The sequence below is a fragment of the Lissotriton helveticus genome, chromosome 5_1 (genome assembly GCF_964261635.1).
Source record: "Lissotriton helveticus chromosome 5_1, aLisHel1.1, whole genome shotgun sequence".
NCBI classification, from domain to species: Eukaryota; Metazoa; Chordata; class Amphibia; order Caudata; family Salamandridae; genus Lissotriton; species Lissotriton helveticus.
This window is the reverse complement of record NC_136065.1, coordinates 440,041,052-440,066,455: the sequence shown is the minus strand read 5'-3', so window position 1 is coordinate 440,066,455 and position 25,404 is coordinate 440,041,052. Positions and strand designations below refer to the sequence as shown.

At 44.9% G+C, this 25,404-nt stretch overlaps 1 protein-coding gene across 1 annotated transcript in view; it reads left to right on the top strand.

The window, feature by feature from the left end:
• The window catches only part of CCDC6 (coiled-coil domain containing 6), a 342,291-nt gene that overhangs the window by 109,565 nt on the left and 207,322 nt on the right, over positions 1 to 25,404 (top strand). The window contains exons 4-5 of the mRNA XM_078642647.1: positions 7,772 to 7,875; positions 15,988 to 16,148. Coding sequence (XP_078498773.1) covers positions 7,772 to 7,875; positions 15,988 to 16,148 — 265 coding nt within the window. The remainder of the gene's footprint in view (positions 1 to 7,771; positions 7,876 to 15,987; positions 16,149 to 25,404) is intronic.

Sequence of the window (25,404 nt, the reverse complement as noted above, 5' to 3'; positions counted from 1 at the left end):
AAACAAATTAATTCTGCAAATAACTATACGAAAGAATTCTTTAGAACTGTCTCGTCTGGCCTCCCCCACCACGACAAAAGTCGAAGCAAGTCAAACTCCGACGACATTGCCAAATTCTTTCTGAATAAAGTACAAGCTATCTTTTTAAACTTCAGTCACCCTAATTCTGAGGAAGGTAGGATGCGGTCAGAGGAAAGGCAGCCCATTACTGATTCCCCGATGGTCTTTAATAAATTCAAGTATCTGTCCACGACAGACACTGAAAAGCTTCTTCTCTCTGCCTGATCAGTCTCCCCCCCCCCCCCCCATGACCCCTGCCCAGTCTCAATAATTAAACCAGCACATGTGCCTGCGGCATTAGTCCTCACTCCATTATTTAATACAATGCTTGAAGTCTGACTCTTCCCTAGCCCCTGGAACTCTGCATCGATACTGCCACTATTGAAAAAGGCTAATTTGGACCCAAAGGAGCCAAACCCCTTCTGACCCATATCTCTCCTTCCGTTACCAGCAAAACTGGTCGAGGACCATGAATTTACAGCTCAGTATGTTTCTAATTGGGACAAATGCTCTGGACCCAACTCAGGTTTGGGTTCAGAGAAAGGCACAGTACTGAATCCGCACTGATAAAATCTACGGAGGAGATTAGGGAGGCTGTGGACTGGGGAGGCAAAGCTGACCTGATTATGTTTGACCTGTCTGCAGCCTTTGACACGGTCTATCATGATGTTCTGATGGACCGTCTGGCTGCGTGTGGTATCCAGGGCAAATCCTATGACCATCGTAGATCTTTTCTGTCAGACTGAACTGAGACGGTGGCACTGGGTAATTTTAACTCTAAACCCTATTCACCACCGTCCAAGGGTCCTCCCTAAGCCCTACTCTTTTTAATGTTTGTTATTTCACTAGCTACCCTGATCACATCATTTGGCTTCAGCCTGACTTCATACGCTGACGATACGCAAATTGTGGTGGCTTTACGGCCTGGTCAGACATTAGGAATTGAAGTCTGGTTCCATGATTGCATGGCAGCAATCGGAAAATAGATGTCACACAATTGCCTAGAATTGAATCCTAAGAAGACAGAGGTCATTGTGTTCGGTAATGACCCTAACTTCTGGACCCCAAGATGGAGGCCAATAGACATGGGGTCACCTCCTGCTCTTGTAAGGAAAATGAAGAACTTAGGAGTCATTATCGATGTAAAACTCAATTGCCCGCTTTGCCCCAGCCTTAAAACTTCTGTCACCCCCAACCCCAGTGTGCACCACTGTCAGTTTGGTTAATTAGTGCGGGTGGGAGTTTTTAGGGTTGTGCTATAGGAACATTAGGAAATAGCATTCAGGAACTCTAAAACCCATAGTGTTATGAACGATGACAGCCTGATAGGTTTTGCTACCTCCAATTATCTATCGATAAACTCAATTTCGGGGACCAAATCAATGCTGTGGCATCTTCCATCCATTTTTTTCTTTAAATGATTAAGAAAATACTGCCCTTTCTGCATATTTCCTGTCAGCGAACAGTAGTCACTGCCCTCATTCTGTCCAGACTGGACTACTGTAATAGCCTGTATTTAAATATTCAGGAACGCTTTGCGAATAAATTACAGATGCTACAGAACGCAGCCGCGAGGCTGATTACAGGCACGCCCAAATATGCATCTATTTTTAAGGAATTAAAGAAACTACACTGGTTGCCAGTCAAGAATAGAGTGCTCTTTAAAACTGAGTACTGTGTTTAAGGCACTCCACGGGATAGGACCTGATTTTCTAAAACAGAAAATGCAATGGTACACACCAGATAGAACCCTACGCTCCGGAGGAGCCAAGCTGGTGACTGTGCCACAAGGGCAGGGAGAAGCTTCATTTTATGTGCAGCCAAAGCCTGGAATGAGCTTCCCCCTTTTTGAGATATGCCATGGACCTACCCACCTTTCGGAGAGGCCTTAAAACCTGGCTTTTTACTCACTAACCCGGATAGCTTGACCTGATCGCAGAGAAATAGTGGTTCAGCGCCACTACACCTTCGGGTAATTGCTGCGCTTTATAAATAATAACATAACCAGTGATACTGGTGCTAGATCCAATGACATAAACCCCAGCTTTCAAGTAGCAGTTCCTATTGGAGTCTGTGCTCGATTTGGCTTTTAGGGTGAAAATCTGTAACAAAATATCAGAATACTACAGTATCAACCGTTCAATTACAGAACTCAGAAAACCCTGGGAGGCCTAAAAGGACTACATACATGGAATATGCATTGTTAATCAGTTAGATTCCCCCTATCAGTTATCTGCAATCTAAGTAAGATTGATGCTGAAATTTGGACACCAGAGCCAATACATGTTTCAAGAAATTGAAGCAAGCGGCATTACAAGTTGTTGGAATTCTAAGAATTTTAATGCAAAGAAGTAAGAATAAGTGGATCAGAATTATCAGAGTACAACGTCCATCCTTTTGGAATATTGGAGTGTTTGTATAATCTCTGAAAAACCTTTATTGAAGAATTAATCAAATGCGCGCAAGTGTTTGGTGTTGGAGGCGCCAGGCGTATTGTTTACAGGCTGCATTTTTTTTTACATTAGAAGAGATGCACTCAGAACTGGGAAAGTTGCAAATAATATTACAAGCAGTCACTTCTCAGATAAACACTTTCCCTAAGTATATTGACCCTAAGTATATTGAATCGCTTTAGGGAATACTATCAACAACTAAATGGCTTGTGTACTTCATACACGGAATCCGACATAACAGAATATTTAGATAGACTCACAGTAGTATGGCTAAAAGCACTCCGCATGCAACCAGTAACAGAGGAACATATAAAAACTCAATCAAAATTGTGCTGGGCGACTTCCACCGGGCACTGATAGTCTAACCGAAATCTACAAAGCATACATAGATATTATAGCACCCACATTTTAGTATTGGCTCAAACTGGACCTCCGCAAACATAGTAAGACATCCCTGCTTACCAGCAACATCGGAACCCAAGGCTGCAAGGCAGCTATCTAGTCTGGGCATAAAGTATATAGGAGATTTGTTTTCAGATGGGGAGTTTGAAAACTTTGAACAGTTAGGTTGGTGAAGCCTTTTGCCTCCTGGTCGGTCACCCTTCAGCCTCTGCTGCAGCCCTGTGTCTGCTCACTTGGCGGTAACGTGTGCCAGTGCAGGGGCCTGTATTTCCCTCCGTCCTCGCCAGCTGCAGCTGAGAGACGCCTATTGGATGAACGCCATTACTGTCCTGTAGCCGAAATCTCATTAAAGGGGCCATCGAGTGAATGACGCCACAAAAGATCTCAATCTAAGCAGACCTCCCCAAACGGAAGAATGTTCTGGAATGTCTGTTGTCACTGATGGTAAGAGATTCAAGACTAGGTCCCGCCAGCTACTGATCCACTGAGACGCCTGCATCCAGGCGCTCCATTCTACAAGTGCATTCCAGAACCTCTAGGATCAGGCGCCAGTACCCTTCTCACGATCGTATCCATCGGACCGATCCTCCTTACCCTTTTCAGCTTTGCAATCGAGATAACCATGTCCTGAAGATTGTCCCAATTGATGAAGGACCGAAACGTCGTCGACCCTACAGCGCAACTACAGGCGCACCCTCCATCGTGGCTCTATTGAAATTGTGAATTGTGCTGCAAAGTCACTATAACTGTCACATACTGAGCCACTCACTGTATAATATTTTCACCTCGTTCACATTGCGCCGTTCACGCTGTCCACCCTGCCACTTGTGTTGCCACAGACCACCTGTATATATTTGAGCACCAAGTCTATTTCTGGTTGTCATATGAATTTTTTCAATTTTGTGCTGCCTTAATGGTGTGAATAAGACCTTGCCCTCTCTTAAATACCAAAATACAAGAATAAGTGCTATATTTACGTTATTTGAATAAGTGTCTCCTTCTTTCATGTTCGTGTAATGCTTCGTGCATACAAGAATAATTGTCTTACGAATATTACCTGTTGGGATATTGTATTGTTTTACACGTAATACCAGAAAAGGCACTCAATACTTTTGCGTACTATACACTGAGAAACATTTCAAAGGCGATCCTAAAGCTGTGTGTTCTTATTGGTGCTAGCGACCCCGGCTTGCTTGCCTAATTACACAAAGGTATAAATTCATTTGATGAGCAAAACAAAGGTGGGAGTTTTATGTTGGACTGATCATGCCGGAAAATAGTGACGTTTTTGCTGTGCAAATTTAGACTGGTCTTGCTGAATATTTAACCTATACTATTAAACTTTAAATTCTTACAAATATTCTACTACACACTCAACAGATTACATATGTATGTGTTAGCAGTCTGCTGAATGCCCCAGTTGTAGATATAAGAAAGCTGGTTACATTCACCTGCCCTGGGAGCTCTTTGGAGTGAGCTTACTGGGTAGCGTTATTTAACACCTTCGACGCTCATGACGAGCTCGGCTCGTCATGAGGTACACCTCTCGCACGCTCATGACGAGCTGAGCTCGTCATGAACCACGGGTTTTTAAAAACTTCAGCGCACAGCGGGAAAATGTGCCGCATGCATGGCGTTAAGGCAACAGGAACACTACACCAAGTCGTAGACCTTCTCCATTGACGTTGCTTATAGGCTATGTGTTATAGTAGCTATATCTTAGCTACTGTAAGATGTAATTCCACTCTAAAGGTACTGCTAGCAAAACATAATGAGTCAATGTGTTGGGTAGGAGTCTGCTCCATAAACCATATGCCAGATCAGATTTAATATATTGCAGTGATGCTGTGGACACATACTCCACCCTCCTACTCCTCTCCTTTCGAACTAGGGACCTACGCTCTCCCGACCCCTTTAAAACGACCTCACAACCCCAAAAAGTAGATTCTTCAATGCAACATGTTTCCAAATTTGGCGCACTTACGGGTGAACCTCTGAAATTTGAATGACAATGGGTATACTAGATTTGGTTCATAAGTTTTTTGTTTTTTTTACTCCATGTTTATTTTTGAATTCAAACACACCAATTTTGGAAATTCCTCCTCAACTTTTTCAGGACTGCAAACCTATAGGAAGGACCATCATATTGTCTCTAATCTTAGTTTTCCTGCAGATCAGAAACAACGCATTCTTGGTATTTGGCTTGACCATCAAATTATTTCTTAGGCCTGCCCTCTGTTTCTGCAGGACCTCACCCACAGCCCCAAAAGTAGAGATTTCCTGGTTATGGAATAAGGCAGACTCCTCCCCACTATTACACAACTTGCGTGCATGGTTCCTAAGAAGATGGCCTTTGCACGCCTCTGTAGAAAAATTATGTTGCATCTTCCAAGAATTTCTTCGTGAGCTCATTATATGAGCAATTAATTGTGCTAAAGCCCAAGGTTTGTGTCACAAGAAGGCAACAACCTGCACATGCAGTGACTTTCTACATCCTCTTGTTGAAACTAGAGTGCAGATGGACACCTGCAGAAATATATAGTGTGCTTTGCTGCTTTTTTGAACTGGCATTGGGAGTATTCTTTTTCTCCAGTAGTCGAGCTTTCAGAAGACATTTAATGCAAATGAAACTCCCTATTGTCTTTTGGGACTAAAATCTGATTGCATTCAGGCTGCTGCTTACATTAAGTTGTTGGCACCATGTGACTTCAAGCTCCTCTCGGGGATTTTTTTTTTGGGGCAGTGGTAATAGCTAAGCACACAAATGCTGCAAGTAATTTGTACCACTCAGACATGGTGGTTATGAGATTCATCCCTTCTTTATTACAAATTCTGCCTTAATTCTCTTTTAATAATTGTCATCCTCTTATTTCTTCCTGTTGCCTCAGCTAGAGGAAAAGGTCACATCGGTCCACTGTTGAGGAGATGCTCCATCTTTGGATGTTATCTTAATAGCCCAACAGATCTGTTTGCTACTGAGCAACTGTAACTTTTGGATGCTAGGCGATTGCCAGCTAAGCTATGCGCACTACCCTACATAAATTCTGTTGATTGAGCTACTCTGACTGCCATTGGGGCAGTGTCCAGTTAGGACAGAATTCAATGCGCTGTGTAGGTCTGTGCTCGGTTAGTGTAAAATCTGCTCGGTTAGTGTAAAATCTATTCACAGAGTTAAATCGGAATGGGCGAGTATGTAATACAGGTATGTTTTCATGAATGTCAGCAGCTGGCTGTGTAGTCCGTGGTTGTGGATGCTGGTACGTCAACCACATTACACGATCACTAACTAGTATATGGTCGGTGTGGGAAGATAGTGGAGACTGCTCATTCATCTGCCATCCCACCCCAGCTACCTAATTCCTTTGAGGCCCAGAGGAGGTGGCATATCCTCTAAACCTACTAGGTTTTTATACATCTTTTCTCCTGCTCTGACTCGATGAATTACTCCACTCATTTTGCACTAGTCTTACTTAACTCAGAGCAATGATCAGGAGTATTTCCACTTTGGGATTATGTATAGGGGTTCCAGTGGAAGCCATACACCAAAAAGTGCTACGTCACCAGTATTTGATCTGCTTCTTTGCGGAGCGAGAATTCATGTCCTGAAAATCCTCGTCAAACCAAGGGCTTCGTTCCTGCGGTTTTCTTGACGTTCACGTGGCCACAGGCACGCGCTTTTGGGCCATAAACTCTGTTGCCCAGCTCCAGCACCTCCCCTCTCTCTCCCCGCAAACACAGCCTTACATTCATTTCTCCTCTCCCTCCCCAGCCAGCTTCCCCCAGGCCGTAGCAGCACTCCTCCCACACCAGCACCTCCCCTCTCTCTCCCCGCAAACACAGCCTTTACTTTCATTTCTCCTCCCCCTCCCCAGCCAGCTTCCCCCAGGCCGTAGCAGCACTCCTTGGAACATGTCTTTGAACATGCCGAATCTGAGAAATTACGAACAAAAACAAGTTCTGGAGAATAAAAAAAAAACTCTGCCATCAGACACAAAGGCACTCTCCCTCCCCACGCTGCCAAAACCAAACGATTTTTGGCATAACAAACATAAGAGGACAACATGCTTGGAGCTATGGCCCTCTGTAACCCTGCTAAGTTCGCAGATATCCGTGTGAATTGCCATGGGTCTCAAAAAAAAAACGGCAGGCTGCCCTTTTTTTCCGTCAGCCGCTCTGCATTATCCCAGGCAATGTGCATTAAGGTAATGTCTTCATTCTCCCCCCCCGTGCTACTCTAAGTAGTTGCGTCAGCGATGTAAATGAGCACAAGATATTGTTATTGTTTCGAGTCATGCGAGATGCATGTAGTGTAAAATGTAACATGTTACCGAAAAAGGGCATTTTTGTTCAACGAAGCCATTGCAGCGTTCAGGTGACATCTGCAAGCCAATTACCCTCCCTTTGAGCTAGTGTGCACCTTGGCACGCTATCCCTTGCTTTATATCCATTTAAATGTGTATTTGTGTACTTTCCTTCGAGCACGCGGCTCCCACTCATGCGCAAAGAACACAAATACTAAAAAGAAACCAGCATTGGCATTGCCAATAGGTCTCGCTTGTGGGACCTTATAAGTATTTATTTTTCCAGCAAATATCCTTGGTGCAACAAGGATATTGTGCTGCAAAACTAAATACTTATAAGGTCCCACAAGCGAGACCTATTGGCAATGCCAATGCTTGTTTGTTAATGCAGACTTTATTTTAACAGTCGTTGCCACTCTTTGGAGGATATCCTGTCTTTGAACACTGATTTAAAGGGTGGTAAAATTCATGAAATCACTACTTTGCCTGGTTTGTGCTTTTCTGTCTTCATTTATTTGGGATCGCAATTGCAGTGAACTGTTTCCTTTACTTTAGCTAAGACGTGAGAAGATTGACCTTGAGAACACATTAGAACAGGAGCAGGAAGCACTTGTGAATCGCCTTTGGAAGAGAATGGATAAACTAGAAGCAGAAAAAAGGTTAGGGTTTATAAATTATTTCTTTTTTCTCTCTAGGAATGACTCCTAATTGTGTCAAGTGAATTTGATGAATATTCTGATGTAAAAATAGTTTGAGAACTCATTTGGTGGATTAATTTTATTATTTCTATGTTGAACATACCACGTTAGCAGTTGACAGTAAGGTAAGTCCTTGGAAGAGGCGATCAGAATAAATTACAACTACTGAATTTACATTAATACGATACATGAGCGTTCAGGGCCTGTTTTTGATCCACTCTAAAAGGTTTTGTTGGAGCGCAAGACAGCAACAAGCATTTGCAATGCAATAGGTCTCGCATTGGGAAAGTTTGAGCTATTGGTATTGTAAATGACAAATTTTGTATTTGTGTTGGTTTTGAAAATAGCTGAATTAATCGCTTTGCCATTTACAATGCCAATACTTTTAACTTTCGCAAATGTGACACCTATAGCATTTGTAATGCAATATGTGTTGTATTTACGTGACTTAGATGTATTGATATTACAAATAACAATGGCTTTTATTTTTTGCTAATAATTAATAAAAGTTATTGTAATTTATAATGGCAATAGCTTAAACTTTTGTAAATAACTTTTGTGAAGATTATGTTCAGTGTATTTTATTGTGACGAAAGTCCAGGAGCAGAAGTAAAATATTAACATCTTTTTGTGACATTTGTAATAAAGCTTGAGACATTGAGAGAACATATTTGAACCAGTTGTTGTTGAACGGTTGCACAGACTGATGCTGTGGTGTCGCTGAGTGATGCTGCATGCTATGCTATGTTTTGTTTTGCTATCCTGTGTTTTGTTATGCTATGCTGCTATCCTATGCTTTGATTTGTTATGCTATGTTGTGTTATGCTATGTTGTGTTATGCTATGTTGTGTTATGCTATGTTGTGTTATGCTATGTTGTGTTATGCCATGTTGTGTTATGCCATGTTGTGTTATGCCATGTTGTGTTGTGCCATGTTGTGTTGTGCCATGTTGTGTTGTGCCATGTTGTGTTGTGCCATGTTGTGTTGTGCCATGTTGTGTTGTGCCATGTTGTGTTGTGCCATGTTGTGTTGTGCCATGTTGTGTTGTGCCATGTTGTGTTGTGCCATGTTGTGTTGTGCCATGTTGTGTTGTGCCATGTTGTGTTGTGCCATGTTGTGTTGTGCCATGTTGTTGTGCCATGCTATGCTATGTTTTGCCATGCTATGCTATGTTTTGCCATGCCATGCTATGTTTTGCCATGCCATGCTATGTTTTGCCATGCCATGCTATGCTTTGCCATGCCATGCTATGCTTTGCCATGCTATGCTATCCTGGTGTGTGCAAACCTGATGTTTGTGAGCCTGTGCAAGAATAGAAAACAGTGACCTTTCAAGTGGGAAACTGGTGGAGTACAGAAGGGTAAGAAGAGTGTGGTGTTAACCATCCACGAAGGCATGAAGGGGAGCCAGAGCGCCCGACTGATTTGGCAGATAGGCAGTTTAAAGAGACATTGTTGAGGTGTAAGTTGAATCAGGGTTCACTGTGGAAAAGGAGTTTCCCAGTCGAGTGCTGTGCACATGTGAGGGTCTAGTTGAAAGATGCATGGGTCCTGGTTCAATTGAAATTTGAGGCCCTCGTCTGAGTAACTGTTCTCAGAATGTCTGCAAAATAGACCGTTTTTTAGGAAACAATAAGTGGGGAAAAAACCTTACAACAGTGGGTCCATCAGAAGTGGGATAATCTTTCCTTTGAAATACGTCCCTGTACTTGCTTTTATTTTTGGTATTCCCTTCTGCCAGGCTTCCATAGTTTTTATGTAATTTATTTTCCCTTATTGCACCTTTTTTCCATCCTTCGGATATCACTTCATTAAGATGTGTTGCATTCCCTCAGACAATCTGCAGAATTGGATGCATTCTAGGGGCTCACTATACGTTTAATATTGAATTGCAAAATTACCCTTCAGTTAATCACTTGAAAGATATCTTTTAGTTTGCTAATGCAACTACATGTGCATGACAATTGTAAGAACAGGATGTGATGCGAGCAAGTAAGATACCAAATGAAAGTATATAGAGGGAGTTGGGAAGCAGGAGGGGGGTTATTCAACCAAATTTGGGGTATTTTCTACTGGCAGGTTATTTGCTGCCATGTTCATCTAAGCTGTCCTGCTTCCTCGACTAGCTCATGTGACTGACCTATGGAGGGGGCCGGGTTTCTGGTCGCTTGTGGAAATCCCCAGTTACCCATTATCAAATCTTGGCTGCAGGTCTCAGAGTTATGAACATAGTATTGAGTGTGTTAGATTATAGCTTAAAGCACACATACATAAAAGCAACATTAAGGCCCTGCAGCGAAAAAAAAGGCATTTTTAAGAAATATATTTATTACACGTTGGAGCATGTCTGATAAAAATAGACTAAACCGAAACCTTCAGGAAAAAAAAAAAAACACTGGATTACTCTAAAACTGTTGAGAGCTGGCAGGTCCACTAATCCACAAGTACCTCCCGGGCCCAGCCTTTAAACTCCCAGAGCCCAGAAGGCATGTTCCCTCTGAATGACTGCTGTGCAGAGCGTGAATGAGGTTAAGTACTCACCGAGGAATAGCTTGGTTCTGTTTGTGTCTGTGCATAGCGTGACTACTGACTGAGGTTTTGTAACGCCAAGCAATAGTTGGTGTCTGTGTCTTGTTTTGAGGTGGTGTTACCCTGAAATTATGTTAATATCGAGGGGTAAAAAACTGTCGGGTAATAATTGCCCACTACTCGCGAATGAAAACAAGTGAAAGAATGTAAGCAAAGCGGAAACAAGAAAATGGAAGAGTGTGTGAGAGAGCGAGAGACAGAAGAGTGTGTGAGAGAGCGAGAGACAGAAGAGTGTGTGAGAGACAGAAGAGTGTGTGAGAGAGCGAGAGACAGAAGAGTGTGTGAGAGAGCGAGAGACAGAAGAGTGTGTGAGGGCGAGAGACAGAAGAGTGTGTGAGAGCGAGAGACAGAAGAGTGTGTGAGAGCGAGAGACAGAAGAGTGTGTGAGAGCGAGAGACAGAAGAGTGTGTGAGAGCGAGAGACAGAAGAGTGTGTGAGAGCGAGAGACAGAAGAGTGTGTGAGAGCGAGAGACAGAAGAGTGTGTGAGAGCGAGAGACAGAAGAGTGTGTGAGAGCGAGAGACAGAAGAGTGTGTGAGAGCGAGAGACAGAAGAGTGTGTGAGAGCGAGAGACAGAAGAGTGTGTGAGCGAGAGACAGAAGAGTGTGTGAGCGAGAGACAGAAGAGTGTGTGAGAGCGAGAGACAGAAGAGTGTGTGAGAGCGAGAGACAGAAGAGTGTGTGAGAGCGAGAGACAGAAGAGTGTGTGAGAGCGAGAGACAGAAGAGTGTGTGAGAGCGAGAGACAGAAGAGTGTGTGAGAGCGAGAGACAGAAGAGTGTGTGAGAGCGAGAGACAGAAGAGTGTGTGAGAGCGAGAGACAGAAGAGTGTGTGAGAGCGAGAGACAGAAGAGTGTGTGAGAGCGAGAGACAGAAGAGTGTGTGAGAGCGAGAGAAAGACAGAAGAGTGTGTGAGCGAGAGAAAGACAGAAGAGTGTGTGAGCGAGAGAAAGACAGAAGAGTGTGTGAGCGAGAGAAAGACAGAAGAGTGTGTGAGCGAGAGAAAGACAGAAGAGTGTGTGAGCGAGAGAAAGACAGAAGAGTGTGTGAGAGAGCGAAAGACAGAAGAGTGTGTGTGAGAGAAAGAATGCGAAGCCAGAAGATATGACATGAAGTGGGGGCGTGTTTGAGAGAGAACGGGGGCAAAGAGTGAAAGAGGGAGGGAGCGGATGCTGGGATGGGGGGCGCAGAGAGGCGAGCACTAAGAGGGTGAGGCTGAACAGACAGAAGCGTGGTTAGAGAAAATGAAGCATAGCAGCAAGTTAGCAGAGCTGGATTGAAAGGAGAATTCTGCATGAGGGACAGAAGTGAGTAGGGAATGGAATGCAGGAGTTGGGACAAGGCAGTGGGGAAGAGGGACAGCAAGTGAGAGCAACCATGCCAGCATTCCGATTCACGAGCAGATGGTCCTGTTTATGACCTGCGGGAAGTGGCTGGTGGCAAATGGAATCAGAGCGGCCGCGGCCGCTATGATGTTCTTGCCTTGTCTTGGTTTGTGGGAAGGGTAGGGGGGAGAGAATTCCTGTGCAAGCGCCTGACTCACATGAACTGTACGGGATCCGCAGTGAGTAGACTTTTCGAAACCCTTACTATAAATCTCGCCTACCATCCCTACGGGATGGAATAGACCAGAGCTAAAACCGCCTATATGAACACTCAATTGCTTTCCCGAACAGTGTCAAGGGGAATGACCTTTAGTGCAAGTCGGACCCAGACTCAAACAGCTCGTTACAACACCCACCCACGCCGCTGGACACACATTGGACGCCATCTTCTCTGCAAGTCCCCACTTCTCCTTCAACCACACCACCGAACCCCACTGGACAGACCACAGATGCGTCCACTTCACCTTCAGGAAACCCACCACACACCACCGCACCAAACAGATGCCACGCCGCTGCTGGGGCAAGGTCACCAAGGACCAACTGACCACCGCCCTCGCCCTGGGACCACCCGACGACCCCACCGACCCAGACACCGCCACCGTCAACCTCTTAAACAGTGGATCAACGACTGCGCCAACACCCTCGCCCCACTCAAGACCCACACCACCAATCATGCCAACAAGAAAGCTGCCTGGTTTACCGAAGACCTCCGGACCTCGAAGCGCACCTGTCGGAAGCTGGAGAAGAGCTGGCCCCGCGACCGAACACCAGACAGCCCACAAGAACGCCACCCGCAGACACCACCAACTCATCAGGACTGCCTTCAAGATCTGCCTAGACAACCACGCACACAACAGCAAAGAGCTCTTCATCGTGAAAGAACTCTCCAACCCCAGCGCCAACACCAACGGCATTCCACCGTCACAAGACCTGTGCGACTCACTGGCCACCTTCTTTCACCGCAAGATCACCGACATCCACAACAGCTTCAACACCACCACCCCCACCACCGAGACCACCACCCCGGCGACCACCACACGCACCAACCGCCTGACCACCTGGTCCTACGTCAGCAACGATGACACCGTCAAGACCATGAACTCCATCCACTCTGGGTCCCCATCCGACCCATGCCCTCACCACATTTTCAACAAAGCCAGCACAACCATCGCCCCCCACCTCCGGAAAACAATCCACATCTCCTTCGAGACAGCAACCTTCCCAGAGAGCTGGAAGCACGCCGAGATCAACGCCCTACTGAAGAAACCCAAGGCGGACCCCAACGACCTCAAGAACTTCCGGCCCATCTCCCTGCTCCCTTTCCCGCCGAAAGTCACAGAGAAGATCGTCAACAGGCAACTGACCCGCTAACTCGTAGACAACAATATCCTGGACCCCTCCCAGTCAGGGTTCCGCAGCAACCACAGCACCGAGACCGCCCTCATCGCCGCCACCGACGACATCAGGATCCTTATGGACAAAGGAGAAACAGCCGCCCTCATCCTTCTGGACCTATCAGCAGCCTTCGACACGGCCTGCCACTGCACTCTAACAGCACGCCTCCATAACACCAGAATCCAAGAGAAGGCCCTGGCCTGGATCACATCCTTCCTCTCTGGCAGAACCCAGAGCGTCCGCCTCCCACCCTTCCGCTCCAAGACCACCGAGATCATCTGCGGCGTGCCGCAGGGATCTTCCCTCAGCCCGACACGGTTCAATATCTACATGGCACCACTCGCCCACGTCGCACGACAACGTAACCTCAACATCTCCTACGCCGATGACACCCAGATGATCATCTCCCTCACCGAAGACCCCCATACCGCAAAGCCAACCTCCACAGAGGAATGAAGGCCGTCGCCGAATGGATGAAGGACAGCAGGCTGAAGCTGAATTCAGACAAGACTGAGGTCCTCATCCTCGGCTCAACCCCCTCAGCCTGGAACGCTTCCTGCTTCAACACACTCCGAATGCTCCACAGGATCTACAAATGGATCCCCTCCGACACGAGAAGAACCGTCACCCAGGCTCTCGTCACCAGCAGACTGGACTACGGAAACGCCCTCTACGCAGGAACAACCAAGCTCCTGAGACGGCTGCAACGCATCCAGAACGCCTCGGCACGACTAATCCTCGACGTCCCCCGACCCAACCACATCACACCCCACCTAAAAGGCCTGCACTGGCTCCCCGTCAACAAGAGGATCACCTTTAAACTCCTTATCCACGCACACAAAGCCCTACACAATGCCGGACCAGCATACCTCAACGACCGACTCAGCTTCTATACCCCCATCCGCAGCCTCCGCTCTGCATCCCTCGCCACAGTTCCACGCATCCGCGAAACCACCACCGCCGGCGGCAGATCCTTCTCCTACCTTGCTGCCAAGACTTGGAACACTCTCCCTACCGGCCTACGACAGACCCAGGACCTGCTGGCCTTCAGAAGACTTCTCAAGACCTGGCTCTTCGATCAGTAGCAGCAACCCCCATTCCCCCCCCCCACCCCCCCCCCCCCCACCCCCCACCCCCACCTTCCCGCGCGTTGAGACCCTCACGGGTATGTAGCGCGCTTTGCAAATGCATGATTGATTGTTCGAAGTCATTATTAGCTAATATGTGGCCTTCATCCGACTTCTACTAAAGTATGCTTTCCCGGTCATATTACCCCTAATTTCATAAATTTTTCTATGCAGCACGCATGTGTGACATATTAGAGAGACTGCTTCTTATATAGGCGCCCACTTTCTGCAAATATTACTACTGGTGTTAGCGTTTTTATTTGTAGTCGTGGATAGTCCATTTTCTTTGAAACTGAACTGCTCTTAGTAAGCACACTGATTTTACTGGTACTCCCTCAAAGGAAGCCTTGAATACTGTGCTGGAAAGTTTTGTACCGTTTGTCATGTAATAGATTTGTAAGGGTTGTTACGATGTAACACAGGCGGAATTCATTATTGTCTGAAGTAATTTAACATCCAGATTTGCGCCTAGGTGTGAATATTTCTAATTTCACTCACACGTTTTAGTTGGAAATCAGCAGAATATAAATGCGGCCAGTTAATACCATCTAGTGTAAATTTTGAAAATTGCAATTATTAATTCTGGTTGCCGTCTTAAGATCCCTCTGGGTTTTTCAGTGACAGTCGGTGCAGTGTTTTGCTTATTACTCTTTTAGTTAAAAAATTTCGTCTGCAAATTCTAGCTTCTGTGGCCATGCAAACAACTGTCTACAACCTATATTACAAATCCTTAAAAATATTCTTACATATTAATCTCTGTATGTTGGGTCTCCTTCCCCTCCATGTGTTGACTTTGGTGCTGTCTTTTTAAATGTATTTCTGCTTTGCTGCTCCTACACTTTTGTCCCCTTTCAATTCTCTTGGCTGGCTAGAGAGAGCCTGCACCCATCACTCCTGTTTATGAACCATTTCCTTCAATGTTCTGTGTCCAAACCGGTCTGTTTTAGAGAAGTATCGTACTCTTGCAGTACTTTTGGTCTTTTTACCATTGTTGCTTTTTCACCTTCGTAGCAATGGTGATTACCACTTCTTTATAGGTTAGTCCTAGAAGGCCCAGGAAACAGTTCATGAAAATAACACATTTTTACATCCACCAATAAGACCCATTTACGGCCATGTGACCTATAAGTCAGTACATAAAGCAGAATATTTCTGTCTGCCATTGCATCACAAAAATACTACTTGAAGCACTTAAGTGCACCCAGTCACAGACAGCTTTTGGACAGTTAAAGGCATTCCGAGATCAGAATTTTTTTTACTACTTTGAAGTCTGAGCATTTTTAGTGATATTATATCGCACCATGTATATTGATATAGGTCAGACATGTCAGACCGAGGGTCTGGGATGTAAGCATTATTGGTAACCCCGTAAGGCAACGGAAGATAATCAACTTGATTATTGAAACGATTGTGTTTTGAAGTAAAAGCAAGGGAAGCCTTTGTATTTCATCACCTCTGCGAAGTTTTCTGTGTGAAAATCAGACTGTGCTAATAGTTCATGTATTATTCAAGGTTTTGATTCTGACTTTAGTTAATTGCTTTGATAATAAACAGTTTTAGTCTCCAAAACTTCCATACAGAATTCTGCAGGAGAAATTGGACCAACCAGTGTCTGCTCCACCATCCCCGAGAGAGATTTCAATGGAGATTGATTCACCAGAAAATATGATGCGACATATCCGATTTTTAAAAAATGAAGTGGAGCGACTAAAGAAGCAACTCCGAGCAGCTCAATTACAGCGTAAGCAAAATATTTACTATTCTGTGTAAAGTGCCATGAATGTAGAAAAGTTTTGTGCATATTTATAATTTGCATGATAAATGATTAACTATTTTGCCATAGCTGTGCGAATAGTAGTTTGCATGTCAGTCCCTTGTTTTTTAAAATTTGATTGCTGCCTCTAACATTGACCGTATATTACTTCTTAATTGGTCTAAGTTTAATGGGAGTGTCATACTAAGTCCTGGTTAAGCTGAAATTGCCCATTTTGGCCACAGCACAATAAGTTATAGGTCAATTTGTTTTCTCTCCATATTCTGACTTGTATGCTTGCAGCACAAGGTGCTGTCCTGCCACACACTTTTTGCGTGCTGGTGTACAACTGTTTCAGTTGTTTTTAGGTCTCTACTGGAGAGCATTTGTATTAAATGTAAATGTAAATGTAGGTGTACTTATATAGCGCAAACCTGTCACCCAAAGGGCATCCTGGCGCTTGCTTAGGGAACCCGTCCTGGTATTCCCCTGTGAGAAACCCCGGCAGGGTGTCCACAAGGTGAAAGCCAGGCATCCCGCCGCGAGGGGCCGTAGTGGAGATTAAGCAAGCTATTGCCCAGAGTTGCAGAGTGTGACCCCGTGATTCGAGTAGGCACCGGAGCGAGAATTGTCGAGTCCGTGGAATTTTTGAGCCCGAGACCCGCCGAGGCGGGGAATCGAACCCTGGTCCACGGTCGAACTCAGCTTCCGGGTCTGCCGCCTCTAACCACTGAGCCACGCTTCTCCACTGTTTTGATTGGCTGTGTCCTGCTGCTGTTGATATGACTTTTGCATTGCAGCGCATAAAGAATTATTTTTCTGTTTCTCCCTTCAACCTTTGTGGTCACCATTCTCTTTGTAAATAATTAACCCCTCCGTTGTTGCTTGACACTTCCTTTGTGCTCTCACTGCTGCCAGCTGTGTAAATGTTAAATGCATTTTAAATCATTCCACAATGCCTGCGTGTGCGTACATGTAAATCAGCCATCTGAGTAAATATTCTTAAAATCAGGATGATTTCTCTGTGTGGACACAAGGCAATTATCTAGTGGAGGGAAACGAGCTTTGGCAACAATAATGGGTGTCATGGGCAAGGCATATAGTGTTTGCGAGGGCCTGTTCAAGTCCAGTTGCATGTGATGAATGAAAAATTAACATGAATTTTACGCTAGTCGACAGCCATGTATTTCTTGGGTGAGATTGCCCATTTGGAAATTCCTTGTAATTGTCAAGGAACTTTTTGGATCATTTCAAATATTACAGAGGTGTATTTTTTTTTTTAAACCAGCTACGAAAACAGTTGGTCCATAAACCTCAGTATGTGTAGATCTACACTTGCCTCCAACAGGAAGTAATAGTACCACACCAGTCTGAAAAAATAATTTGTTATACTTTCTTGGCAGGGCTGTAATCAGGGTCACTAATTGTTTGGTTTTGCAGCTGTAGTGTTTTCTGCATACTTATGGATTTGCCACACAATCCAACATCTGCTGCATAATCTGGAGATCTTCACAAAAAAAGATTGTTTTGTAGCTCAAATGGATCAAAAGTGACTAAAAATGATGATCCGTTGCTCTGCAGTGGAAGGCCCTTCACAAAGGTTGACTAGCCACCTTTCTGTTGCTTATTACTGTATTTAGGTTTCAATATGTATACCAAACGCAAAATAATGAAGCTTTGCTAGCTCAGAATGTCACATTACTCCATAATTAGTTTTTGTTGCTATGTAATTTAGTTCCATCTGCTGCATAGTTTGGTCCTGCTGCATAATTCCTGTGGCCCTGGCTGTAATGCCTTGTAAAGTGCTAGAGCACGTAGCACCTAAATAACTGCATTTAATCAAAGCTGCTAATCTAGCAATGTGCAACAGTCCCAGCTGATCAGATGGACCGATCTCATGACTCTTCTTGCATAGTTAAAACTTGAATCCATGTGGTTTTGGGGGGTAGGGGTGTTGATAGTGAGGCGTTTCACCACTTGTGAGTAAAAATCCACACTGGAAGCAGTGGGGAAGGTAAACTGGTTGAAGTGACGTCTGGGCATACCCTGCGGACTTAGGATGAACAAAGCAAAAACAAGGAGATGATGGACAGATCGCTCAACTTTACAGACACTCGCGCTCAGTCACAGATCTGGGTTGAATCCATCATCGTTCCTTAGCTCACTTTGCCACCCCAGTTCAGACCCAGCTATATGCAAATCAGTTTTTACCCTGTGCCTCATGAAAACAGTCCAGCCTGAACTGCCAAGCCAGCATGTAAGAAGTATGCACAAACAACTGAAAAGTCACCTGACCCCAAATAAGATGGGAGCCCAATTGTTAGACCTGGCATCGTTGGCATGTTTTCCTGTCTTTATGCTACTGGCCTTCTGTTTTTAGGTCGCCGCTTGGAAGCACATGCGCTGCTGTGAGGCATGCAGTAGTGGAGTATGGCTTTGAAGCTCGGCCCATATTTTTAATTGGCTTGTGGCATTGTCCTTCGTAAACATTGGCTTCCGAGTCGTTATTAGGCTTGTTAGTCCCTCCTTGTACCTCGTATGCTTTTGTTACCTCCATAACGACTGGACCTTTTACTGGTGTTACATGGTCTGCTATTTAAGTTGGTGAGCTTTATTTTCTTTAATGCTCTTCCCCTATTCCAGCCACGACTTCGCTTCAGCCACCCGCTTTTATTTTAATAGTAATGTTTTTATTCAAATTACAGCGCGGTCCGCTTTCACTCTAGCGACATTGTTTATTTAATAATGTAATAAACGGCGCGCTCCGCTTTCATTTTAGCGGCCACTCTTATCTAATTTAATTACGAGCGCGACCGCTTTCACTTTAGCGGCCACGTTACAGAAGCTTTTGAAATTAATGATTTTGTTTCACTTTGGGTGAAAGTGCCATATCTGCTTTTACTTTAATGTTGGCTGCACCCCTTTGTTTATGCACTGCTCAATGTAACATGAATATGCGAGCAGCGTTTATTTTGGGACCGCTACGTAATGAGAAGAACATTTCAAAAGTGACATACATTTAAATATGGAAATTGACATTTTCTGAGGTGTGGGTTGACTGGAATTGAAATGTTAACTTTTTGGTTACCATTCATCTATAGATTGTGGGCAAAATATTTCACAGTGGTGGGCGTCAGTTCTGAGGTCAGCATTTTTGTTCGTTGCCAAATCCTTCCGCCCACTACTCCTTTCTGATTTTATGAGGTATGGGACTCCTGATTAGTCGCCTCTGCATCATGTTCTGTTGTGTGCCAATCAGCCTCCAGCCCATCTTATAGCACTTCATGTACTTATTTCTCAAGAGCCCTTTTTTCAAGGTACACTGCACCGTCACTACTAGGGATATTTTAAAGAAGGATGTGACCCAACGGCCAGAGCTGCCGATTTCAGAGTTGGGGAGCCAGGTTCGATTAGTGTCGGCTCAACTTCCTGTGATTCTGCCTACCAAAAACAAGCATTTGCAATGCAGTAGGTCTCGCATTTTAGAAATTTGACCTATTGGTATTGTAAATGAGTCTTTTATTATTGCAGGTTTTTTAAACACCTAAACAAAAGGCATTGTCATTTACAATGCAAAAACTCAATCTCACAATGGCGAAACCTATTGCATTGCAAATGCTTGTTTGATTGTGTGCTGCATTTCACTTTTGTTGGTTTTAGAACTCTGGGCACTTTACCACTACTGATCAGTACTAAAGTGCCAGTGCTCCCCGTATAAATAGTGATTATGATTGGTTGTCCATGATTGGCATATTTGACTTGCTGGGCCCTAATGTGCAGTATGTGCGCCCGGGCATTTAAATCAAATGCTACTAGTGGGCCTGCAGCACTGTTTGTGCCACCCACATGAGTAACCCTATAAACTTGTCTCTGGCCTGCCATTGCAGTGTCTGTAAGTGCCATTTTAAACAGCCATGTCGACTTGGAAAGTGCACCCACTTGCCAAGCCCAAGACTTCTTTTATTACATTTAAGCCACAACAAAGGTAAGCCCAAGGTAGCCTCCTTGGTAGGGTGCAGTGTAGGTGAAAGGTATGCCATGTACTGGTGTGTTTTACATGGCCAGATAGTGAAATATTGCCAGATTCGTTTTTCACTACTGCAAAGACTAGCCTTCCAATAGGTTATTATTGGAGCTGCCTTGAAACATCTTACAAGTGTAACTTTCAATTGAGAAGAGCTGGAGATTTGGAGTTTGGGGTCCCTGAGATCAGGATTTAAAAATACATCATTTAGTGAAAATGGTTTATAAATTCTGTTTGAAAATTACACTTTTAGAAAGTGGTTATTTTCTAGTCTAACCATTCTGTGCCTCTGCCTGCCTGTGGAATCAACGTCTGGTTTTGAGTGACAGGGGCCTGTTTCTGAGACTGTCTAGAGTGAATGCACAAAGGGAGTGAAGGTATGCCTTGCATGATGGCCCATCACCAGTCTGATGGGTCTTCCTGAGCTAGAGTGGTGGGAGGAGTTGTCGCTGACACCTGAATATGGCTGTGCCTGTCCTCTTACAATGCTGTTTCAACCCTCCTGGAATGTGTATGGGCCAAGACCAGGCAGGATAAGAATGTGTGCACTACAAAGACAATATTTTGAAGAATGTCTACTTCAAAGGCCAAAAGGGGTATAAGTATTGGACCTAAAACTCCAGACTTTTAGAATACTTCTGGTTCAAGAGGAGACTGTGCCAAGAGGAAGAGCTGGAGTAATGCCCCTTTGATGGGTTGTACTGCAGTGGCTGCGTCTGTTTTGCAGAGGACAAAGACTGGACTTTGCTTGGTATCTTGCTCGAAGATTCTCCAATGTCTTGTGTGTGCCTTCCTTCCTGTTAAGAAGTCCCAGGGTTATCAAAGACCTCATTGCAGCATCCCTGAACTCCATTGCTTCGAGATCTGTCCTACCCAGTGGTGCCACTAACAACAGTTATGGGTCCTTGGAGGTGGTCCTGCTGCTTTTGGACTTGAAAATCCACATATCGCCCTTCCAGCACCTGTTTTTCAGAAGCAGCACTGCTGTGTGAGAAATTACCATGTATTGACGCTGTGGGGCCAAAAAAACTAACGCAGCCCCGGCCCACAGCCAGAGAAACCACCGCAGTCTGAGTTCAGTGCACCAAGTCTGCTAATTCCAAGGCCACCGCACTGACTTCAACGCAGGCCCTGCTGTGCAGCTGAGAAGATCGACGCATCATGGACCACTGCTGAATAAATCGACATATTACCTGTTTTCTGTCACCGTATCGATCTCGATTGTGCCCTGATTTCCACGCATCGCACCTGTGTGCCAAGTCTATATCGATGCTGGGCTTCAGTAAGGAGTCGAGGCTGTGTCCCTGGAGAATCGATGCCGCACCTCCCCCTGCAGTAAGAAACCAACGCATCACCTCCTCTCACATTAAGGAACTGCCGCAGCATCTCCCCTGGGAGCAAGGAACAGTCGAATCACCTTTACCGCATGTAAGGAACCAACATATCGCTTTGCTTTACGACACATCCTTAGATTTATATGGACTGAACTTTTTTTTAAATTATTATATATAGGTGTGTGTGTATGTATGTATGTGTATATGTGTGTATGTATGTATGTATGTATGTATGTATATATATATATATATATATACATATGTATGTATATGTGTGTGTATGTATGTATGTATATGTGTGTATATGTATGTATGTGTGTATATATGTGTATGTATGTATATATGTGTGTGTATGTGTGTGTGTATATATATATATATATATATATATATATATATATATATATATATATATATATGATTTTTGTCATTTTGGTTTTGTTTTGATTAAATGAATAATGGCTATTTTTCTTATTGGTGTATTGTCCATTTTGTAGTGTTTTCACTGTTACTGTGTGTTTAGGTACAAATGTTTTACACATTGCTTCTGAGATAAGCCTGACTGCTCGTGCTAAGCTTCCAAGGGGGTGAGCAGGGGTTATTTTAGCTATGTAATCTCCTTACCCTGATTGGAAGGACGGGGTCCCTACTTGGACAGGGTGGAACCACTGCCAATTTGACATCCCCATTTCTAACACTAATACATTCTCTTCTGATGCAGGGTTTGAAGGAGCAGTACTGGCAACAATGTTCTCAAGTGCAGGTTGAGGTTCAGGGCACTCTGCCTGAACCATTTCACTACTAGTAGCTTCACCTAGAGTGTTTATCTTTTCCCAGCCACCTTCAGACCCAAGTATAGACTTTTCCTCCATTTGTCACAGATTTCTTTTTGAATGCCCTTTGCGTGAAGCTATTGGTTAGTGAGGCCAAAACCTTTGCGTCATTAATATACAAAAACATATTGTATTACCAAGGAACCAGATTTATATTGCACAATTGTATATCCGTGATCTGTCTAGCCAATCCTTAAGCAGAAATAAGCAATCTGATAGACGTCTAGCTTCAGTTCCTTACCTTAGAATAATCCCCAGGAGTCGGACTTGATCCAGAAGTTTTTGAGCAGTGTGTACTTCCTGCTGTGATGTGCACTGGTAGGTGATGTCATTCAGCTCCAAGTTGGAGCTGCTGAAAGTGACGTGTGTGGTACCTAAATAGGCACCACCTTTGCATGCTGATGTGTGTTCTTTCCCAAGTAGCGCTGATCTGGTTAGAGCTACTACTCAGTTGTTTTTTCAACTGGCTTTTTTCTAGACACTTTGTCAACACTTTTGCGAGACTTTTTTTCCTGGTGTGATAGGATATCCCTTTGGAAACCTGGTTTTGAAATATGTGGTGCCTGCAGCAGGAAGATGTCTGTGACAGACCCAAACCTGGTGTGCTTGAGGCTTTTGTCCTATCCTAGTCCTGTGCCTTCTCAATATCTTCCTGATAGAGGAGCAATTCAAGATGCTTGTGCAAGTTCGGTCTGCTCTGGATCCAGGAGACTGGGTTGTGGCGCCAGACTTGCAGGATGCATATTTCCACATTCCCGCCCTGACTGCCTAACGACGTTACCTGTGGTTCAAGGTAGGCCAAGAGCACTGTTTGTTGCGCTTCCTTTTTGGCTTCTGGTGTTCCTGAAAGTGATGGTGGTAGTTATGCTAATTTTAGGAGGTCAGGGGATCCAGTCCTTTCCTACCTCGAAGATTGGCTGCTAAAGGCGGGCTCACCCCAGGCAGGTGTCTCCCAAATCCAGAATACGGCAAACCTTCTGCACTCATTTGAGTTCACTATCAACATTTTGAAGTCATAACTGACTCACTCTGCTCACTTTGGCCTGAGCTGTTCTATTTACAGTGCAGTTTCAGGCCTATCCTCTCGAACGGCGAGTCCAGGATATTCAGGCTATAATACCAATGTTTGTCTCTACCCTGTATTTCGGTGTAAATGACCCTGAGGTCTATGGGCCTCATGGATCCTCCGTGCAACTCATGTCCATTAGTATATGCGGGCTCTGCAGTTGACCTTGAGTCCCGGGAGGCGCAGCACCAGGGGGATCTTTGACATGGTCCATATCCTTGAGAGAACTGCAAAAGATCTGCAGTGGTGGCTGACTAACATTCATTCGGTCAGTGGCAGACCCATCTTTATTCCCAAGCCAAAGCGGACTGTGGTGACCGATGTGTCCTTTCTGGGACTGGGTGGCCATCTGGGAAAGATGAAGATCAGAGGGCTCTGGTCTCCGGTGGAGTCCAAGCTCCACATCAACCTGTTGGCGCTTCAGGCAATTCACTTGTCATTGAAAGCCTTTCTTTGATTAAGGGAAGCCTGGTGCAGATGTTCATGGACAACACCACAATGTAGTACTGCAATAAACAATGCAGGTCTTAGGTTGTGGACCCTATGTCGAGAGGTTGTGCATCTCTGGACATTGCTGGAATGCCGGGGCATTTTCCTGGTGGTTCAACACCTGATGGGCTCTCTGAACGCCAGGATGGACAAACTCAGCCAAAAAAGACTTGGGGATCAGAAATGGCATCTCCTCCTGGAAGGGGTGCAAAGAACTCTTTAGCAGTGGGGGAGCTTTTGAAAGATGTGTTTGCCACCACAGAGATTGTGCAATGTTATCAGTTTTGTCACTGGAGTTACCAAGGGGACTATCGCTTGGAGAGGCTTTTTGTCTCAGGAACTGCTCCGGTCTCCTGTATGCTTTTTTGCCAATATCACACCTATCCTGATTCTTCAAGAAGATTAGGAACGACCAGGCCTAAGTTATTCTTATGGCTCCGAATTGGGCGTGGAGAATCTGGTATCGAGAGTTGTTGAGCCTGACCATCGGTCCTCTGATCAGGCTGCCATTTTGAAAGGATCGTCTGTTGCAGCTACAGGGGAGGGTTCTGCACCCAAACTTGTGCACCCTTCACCTTCCTGTGTGGAGATGGAGTGTCAACAGTTGACCACTTTCAGCCTTCCTCCTGAAGTCTGAGCGGTTATTCTGGCAGCCAGACCTCCCTCCATCAAGTCTGTATATGCCTACTGTTGGGATATGTTTGTGTCATGGTGTGATTTCCACATCAGCCCTCTTTCTGTACCTCTTTCTAAGGTTCTTCTGTTTGCGCTAACTTCGGCCCAACAGGGCTCTTCTATGGGCACAATTAAAGATGATCAGCCCTTTCAACTTTTTAGTTGTGTCCAGACTGACCTTTATTTAAGCAATTTGTTGCTAAGCTTATGAAAGGCTTGCAACACGTTTTCCCCAGGCCACTGATCATGCCCCAGGGGGGGCCTCACCTTTTTGCTGTGTGCCCTCTTGAGTCTCTACACAATTGCCTTCCTAGGCTATTGACCATCTAAACTGCCTTTCTAGTGGTTATACCCTCGATTGGGCGGGTCAAGCAAATTGCAGGCACTCTTGGTTCGCTCTTTACTCAACCTTGTACCCAGACAAGCTGCTCCTCCCGACTTGTCCCTCCTCCTTTTGAAGGTTGACTACTTCCATGGAAGTCAGATAATCACCCTGTCTACCTCCTTTGCTCTGGTTCACCCCTCCAAAGAGGAGTAGAGACTACCCTCTGAACCCAAAAAGAGCGTAGTTTAACTTGATCGCACAAAACTGGTCCTAGCAGACGATCAACTGTTCGTGGAGTTACCTAGGAGCTAAGAAAAGGAAGGCTGTGTATAAATGAATAATCTCAAAATGGATAGTGCTCTGCATCAAAATCTCCTATGCATTAGCCAAGACGCACCCTACTGAAGGTTTGTGTGCTCATTCCACCAGGTTGCCCACGGAGTACCTGTCCCAAATATCTTTCAGGCCGCCACATAGGCCTCTTTGCACATGCACACTAAA